Here is a 6,419-nt window from a genome sequence, read left to right as displayed (position 1 = left end):
AAATGGACAAATGGCAAATGCTCTCCAAAATGACACGCTCTGTTAATATTTTAGGTTTGGTCGGCATCGCGTACCCAAGAAATCCACTTCAAACCTTCTTAACCAGTCGCTGAAATATTTGTGAAACGAAAAAATAGAGAACGCCGCACTTATTAAATAAATAGAACACTTCGCTTCAGCGAGAAAAAGCTGGAAACGAAAGCGCGGCCGAGCAGACAGGAAGTGAGCAATTTTCATTCCAACGGACTGCGCATGACCGGAAACCGCTGAACAGAAGCAGCAACACTGAAAAAAAAAAAAAAAACGAAAGAAAAAAACAAATCCTTCAAACAGCAGCCAGCCGTACAGGAGCAGTCGGAGACCGAAGTGGACCTTTTTTTTCGTTTCGCCGTGTGGTGTGTGTGTGTGCTTCTGTGTGTGGCATCGCAAAACCCGGATCTATGTGAAACCATGAACTCGTGCGTCTGAGTACAAGATGCCCATGTGTCTTGGATAGAATGGCCACGCTGTCTGCATCGGACATATCCCGACGAAACCCACAGGATGAATACGAACTCGTGCAAAGAGTCGGGAGCGGTACCTACGGCGATGTCTACAAGGTAACGTATACCGGCGATTCTTGCACCATCATTCACACACGCTTTTTTCCCGACGAAAAGAGACCGATCTGACGACCTCTAGACGCAGGCAACGCTCGTTAAAAGCGATCGCTCGCTCGTCAGTTACCTCGACCCGTTGACGATACTGCGAAAGAAAAAGGAGGTTGGCTATCTTGTGAGCTCTCTTTTGAGTCACTGATATCTCGTAAGTACGTTCGGAGCGGCTGCCGTATTTGTTATATGGTTGTGTAGTTTCCCAGTCGTCGTAGTTCCCTGCCAGAGCCGATATATAGGTCGACTGGAGGGTGTGTATCACAAACTCCGATGTGCTTTCTCGAGCCGCATTGCGCTAAGCCTACTCCGCTACCGCAGTGAAATTTATGCAGGGCAAATTTTTTGTTTATATATTTTTTTTTGTCGCGCTTTGTAGATTGTTGTTTGTGAAGGCTAGAGCTATGAATAAACTCGCGATGTGTGTGGTTAAATCGCAGTTTTTCTCTTTTTCGAGCACGCACGAGAGTTTGATGGCTTCTCGTTTTTAAGAACTGTCGCCGGCGCGCAAAAGAAAATTTCGGTGGTGCGTGGTTGTCGCAGCGAGTCAGGAAAATAAATGCAGGAAAAAGAAGGTTACTTCAGATCTAATCTGTCCAGTGGATAAACTTCCCCTGGGAGTCAACAGATAAATGCGACGCCGAGAGTGGCCTCTCCGATAAGCGTTACGCGAATTTATGGTGGTGGTTGTGGTTGCTTCAGGTAGCAGCTTGCCAAATGGTGGTGTTGGTTAATTTAACCGCGTTTCTAGTCACTTTACTTTTTTTTAATTTTTTTTAACGGCTTTACGTTGAGGTTTACGAGGATAGTTTGTAAAGGAATCTTGCGTTGCGGCTGCTTTTCTACTTGCACACATACACAATTTATTGAAGACCACGATATATTGTTTTAGAAAACCTACAAGGTGTCCCCGGAAAAAAATGGTGTTTTTTTTTTTCTCACTGCAAAAATAAATTACGCGTCGCCGAACACTCACTCTCTCCCGAAAGGTAGCGCTGCTAGAGGCAGATGCCAAAGTTTCAGCACAAACCAATATTTTATTCAAAAGTTATAAATGATTTTCTGAAAATTTCAGCGGGAAAATGGGGCCCATTTTTTTCCCCATTTTCGGTTCCTGGCGTCATAAAGTTCCCGTCGGCCGCCATTTTCCCATTGAAATTTTCAAAAATCCCTTATGACTTTTAAATAAGATATCGGTTTAGGTTGAAACTTTGGCCTCTGGTTGGAACCCAAACGCTACCTTTTGGCTGAGAACGAACGTTCGGCGATGTGTTTTTCTTTTAATTTTTGTGGTGAAAAAACATTTTTTTTTTTTTTACACCTGACGATGCCATGCCCTTGGACTACAGCGGCACAGAGACGTGTGAAGCAAATAAATACAAAAGTAAAAAAAAAAACACTGTAAAACAAAATAACACCAAAAACCGGACAGCGTTCAAACCAATAGCCCATCAAGCCTTGAATATTCATGCTACTGATCGTCCCTGTTCTCACAAAACGCCGTTATTCACATTTCCTGGGCAATAAAAGATCCTTCAAATATTCTAAAATTTTTGTAGTGGGATATTATTTTGTAACAAATATAATATAATGAGGGGATGATTTAACACGCTGAATGCATTAATTTGGAGACTAGTCATCCGTTGAAACGGAACGAACGAAAATGTGCCACTTTTTAAACTGTCCGTCAGCTGTTTTATTCTCCTACGTGGGCTATTTTCAACTCATAACTTCCGAACAAAGAATAGCATTCCTTTGTTCGACCCCCTAAATTTTTTTTTCGCTAATATATAATATTTGCTAATCAAGATGAACAATAGAATCATTCTTTTTGTTCTTTTTCTTCTTTTTTTCTTTTTTTTTTGGGGGGGGGGGGGGAATTCATTATTATTTTTTTTTACTTCGTTTATAGGCAACAAAATTGAGAAAGTCGGTTACCTCACCTTGTGAATATGCAAGTGATAAAGTGGACGTAGTTCGTAATAACAATTCGTTCTACTTCCACAAAAAAAAAAAAAAAAAGTTTTAGACAGCTTTACGAGTTTTTGGTTTTCTTTTCGGGAGACGCAGCTTGTGGGCGGGAGAACACTACTAGAGTTATTTCCGGAAATTTGAGGGTCAAAACACAAGAATAATAACAACGCTGTAACGCTCTTCCTTTTTCTTTTTTTTCCTTTCGTAGCTGACGAGTTTCCATAACATGTGCACCAACACACGTCTCTTAGGTATTGTTCTCATCTTGACGGGAACTATTGGCGACGAGCGCGATCAAAAGCATCTTCCACGATTGGCCAGACACTTAATATATATGGTTTCTACTTTCATTAATGGAAACGTTAGGAACGTCAGACTCTCAACTTTTACGGGTTCATTTAGGGATTGCGATGACTTCGAGCTACTATACGGTGCTTTTTAAGCACCACACACCGTCGAAATTGTCGCTGACAATTGATAATTCTGGTCGTGACTTCACAGATAGAGAGAGAGAAAAAAAAAAAAACATCTTTAACCCTACGAGGAAGAAGCCAGCGAAACATCTCGTCGTCACTAGGGTGCCTTCATGTGCGCTTTGCTTAGGGTGGTGGCATCTGGCCATTTTGTTCCACACGTTTATTTTTCTTTTTTGTTCAAGAGCGCGTGCAAGAGCGTGTCCCTGCACGCGTTTGTGGCGCTGACTGTGCTATGGCGACATTTTGTTTTCGTCGATTTCTTTGTATTTTCCCCGTGAGCGCGTGCTGTCGGCATCGGGTGCTACAAAGGGTGGCATCACCCTAAACAGAAGAACATTAAGGCACTCTAGTCGTCACACTAGTCGCTCCTGCTTTTGTAACATCAAGAAAGAAGGGCAGGTTTTTGCGCGCAACCCGTGTTTTATGCAGTAGTGTTTGGGCTGCGCGGCGTTTAGTGACGACGGATCTAATTTCGTTTTTACTTCGTTCATGCGTCGACTTCTTCCCCCGGGGCTGTTGTCGCCTGGCACAGTGCCTCGAGAAATAAACGAAACAAAAAACAAAAAGAGCGGCGGTACTATTGACCTTTCTTGTGCGGTCTGGGCTCTGGAACACTCTTGATATAAACGGCTTTTTTTGTTTTTTTTTCCTTTTTGTGTACGCGACCGAGGCGGTACATGTGTAGGCGCTCCTTTTAGGAACGCCCGTGCATGTTAATGACGACGGGGGTCCGATGTTTCGAGACATCAGCAAGCGCTGCCCTCTACTTCATTGCTTTCTCTTTTTTTCTTTTTTTCTAGGGTAAGATTGAATACTGGACTAATTGGAAAGCCGTGACTGAGTCGTGTAACAAGACACATGCCCGTGCTTCTTTATCTTTTTCGTCGATTCAGCCACATTAAACCACGGTTACACCCTACCAACTCCTCCTAGGGTGTAACTTCACTCCCCATAGTTACACCCTACCAACAGCTCCTGAATTTTTGGCGCCACCTAACGGAGGTTAACTTCGGGCACACACTTTGGACACGAGTGTTGCGACAGCGTGCGGCGGGGACTCGTGATTGGAACACGAGGGCCAGCCGAATGATGACGCAGCATATTCGTGTCCAATCGGCGTTGGCCTCCGCTAGGTGACGCCCATTGTTGCTAGATGACCGACTGAACCGAATTGTGTGCCCGATTTTGTTTCGCCGAATCAAGACGACGCGCTGCATCTTCCTCTTGCGAATAGCGCATTTTCGCGCAATAAAACCCCGCTGCGTATAGTAAATTTAGTACTGGAACAAAAACTAAACGTAAACTAAAACCCCAGTTTAACGTTTTGGTATTATATACCGCAGCAAATACCACGAACTCCCGTAGTCTGTAAATCATCTGCAAATGTGCGAGGAGAGTTTGTGGACACCTTGTCTACTCTTCAGGATAAGGCCCGTTTTCGGCAAATACCGATAAACCCCGATTAAGAGAACACCCTAAGGGGTTTTCTCGGAATCGGGTGGAAAACTGTAAAGAACCCGGATTCGGAGCTGCCCTTGCCCTGTTTTGAAGGAAGCAAATTTTTATCTGCATCTTTTTGTGAACGTCGCTTGCCTCATCGTCTGCTATTCTCGGTACTGGGACGAAAATGCAAGAAAAAATATATTAAATATAAAACGAATTGCAAGTGCAAGAATGGAGAGCTTTAATAAAATAGTCATAGCTGAAAAAACAAAAGAGTTTTCGGTTTTATTTGTTTTTGTATTTTTCATACCAGTACATGTTTTTCGATTTTAACCGATTTTGTATTCTCGTCATCAACGAATGTTTATCGTTTCTTTGTCGGTTCAAACCAAGACGTTTTCGGGCTAATTATAGCCGGCTATGTATTGTCGCCGGCTGAGTTGGCCAGGATGGAATGAATGGATAAAAACTTTATTTACTCGCCATCCCTATTCCGTGGCGTTTGTGGAGACCGCCAGAGGGCGTGAGCGACTATCTGCAGCTGCTCATCCTCGCCGGAACTGGCCCATGATGTGGGGAAGGTGGGGTGCGTGTGTACCTCCATAGTGTGTGCTCTATGTGCGCTCCACAGGGGGTGCACATTGCAGGGCCTCTTGCGCAATTTGCGCACCAGATGGTGTGCGAGTACAATTGCAGTTTCTAAGTGAAAGCTAAGAGCAAAAGAAGTAAACACGTGTCTCTCTGCCTGTATCACCTGACGGTATATCGGGTGTATACCCGTTATAAACCTGTTACACCTGTGAGTTCCAACCTGTGAGTACAGGATGAAGCGTTTGGTCGGTGCGACATTTCGTTCGTTCGTTCGTAACGTAGCTCTTGGCAAAATTGTCGGCCACTTCTCTGGAACCTGATACGAGCTTTTCTTGGGATAGATGGACGGGTGCGTGATGGGTAAATCGGCTTGCACCCGAAGACACTAGATCAGCCGTTTATCGTAATAAAGGACCGCGCCTGCTTGGTCTCGGGAGCTGTATTTATTTTGGTAATATTGTAGAGAGGTTACACGGAGTGAATCCTCATTGAAAATGGCTATAACGATATGCACTTTAAAAATTGAGGACAGAAAGTTTTCAACTGTAGAAAGTTTCCAACTTTTACACGCAGCTTGTAAAACTGAACATGGGGGGGGGGGGGGGGGGAGGGGGAGTGGAGGGGAGAAAGGAAAGGGAGGGAGGGAGGGGAGAATTGACAGGTTCAGTATTGAGACGATTCCATTCCTGAATGACGAAAGGAGGAAGCAGAGTGGGCGAAAACATCGAAACAGTTCAACTCTCGCACTAATCTTTTTTTTTTTTTTTCATGATCGCTTTGTGCGAATTAAACTATGGGTCGTTTCATATATGCATTTTTTTTTTTATCTATGCCGGTTGGATCGTTGAAGATAACGTAACGGAAACTTGTATAGGCAGAAATGTCCTCCTTGGAGAAGGAAGTTTCCATGCGGGACGAGTAAAATTGAAATTGCCTCTAGCATAACGAGCAGCATGGTATTGGACTACGCATGCGCAACGTGTCTTTTTTTTTTTTTTTGAGTGCGTCGTTTTTGTTTATGCTCCAATTGCTGCGAGCGCCGCCGCTTCGCCGTAACGTCAAGCTCACTTGAACGGTGACGTCATGAACTTACGTTGATGACGTCACTGTTCGAGAGACCTGTCAGCTGCCCAATTGTCGCAGGCGTTCGGGCATTCTGCCGCCTAGCAGACGACGTCGCTTTGACTGCGGAGGCCGATTGGGAGCAGACGTGTAAAAGTTGCTCGTAAAAACGGATGAATCTAATTTTCAATTCAATTCATTTTATTTACTCCCATAATACAAA

General features: G+C 44.0%; 1 protein-coding gene across 13 annotated transcripts in view; it reads left to right on the top strand.

Annotated features, from left to right (window-relative positions):
* Nucleotides 1-281: 281 nt before the first annotated feature.
* The window catches only part of LOC115322567 (mitogen-activated protein kinase kinase kinase kinase 5), a 73,984-nt gene continuing 67,846 nt past the window's right edge, over nucleotides 282-6,419 (top strand). For 6 of the 13 annotated variants that reach the window (XM_040505186.2, XM_040505185.2, XM_040505184.2 and 3 more), the window contains exon 1: nucleotides 342-599. In XM_040505186.2, the coding sequence (XP_040361120.2) occupies nucleotides 498-599 (102 nt within the window). In that variant the 5' untranslated portion in view covers nucleotides 342-497. Of the gene's footprint in view, nucleotides 600-6,419 lie in introns of all 13 variants that reach the window. The other 7 variants (XM_029982929.4, XM_029982927.4, XM_029982924.4 and 4 more) reach the window with 6 other exon arrangements.

Source organism: Ixodes scapularis, unplaced genomic scaffold, assembly GCF_016920785.2.
Source record: "Ixodes scapularis isolate PalLabHiFi unplaced genomic scaffold, ASM1692078v2 PGA_scaffold10__122_contigs__length_95168666, whole genome shotgun sequence".
In the NCBI taxonomy this organism is placed as follows: Eukaryota; Metazoa; Arthropoda; class Arachnida; order Ixodida; family Ixodidae; genus Ixodes; species Ixodes scapularis.
This window is presented reverse-complemented; position numbering and strand designations above follow the sequence as displayed.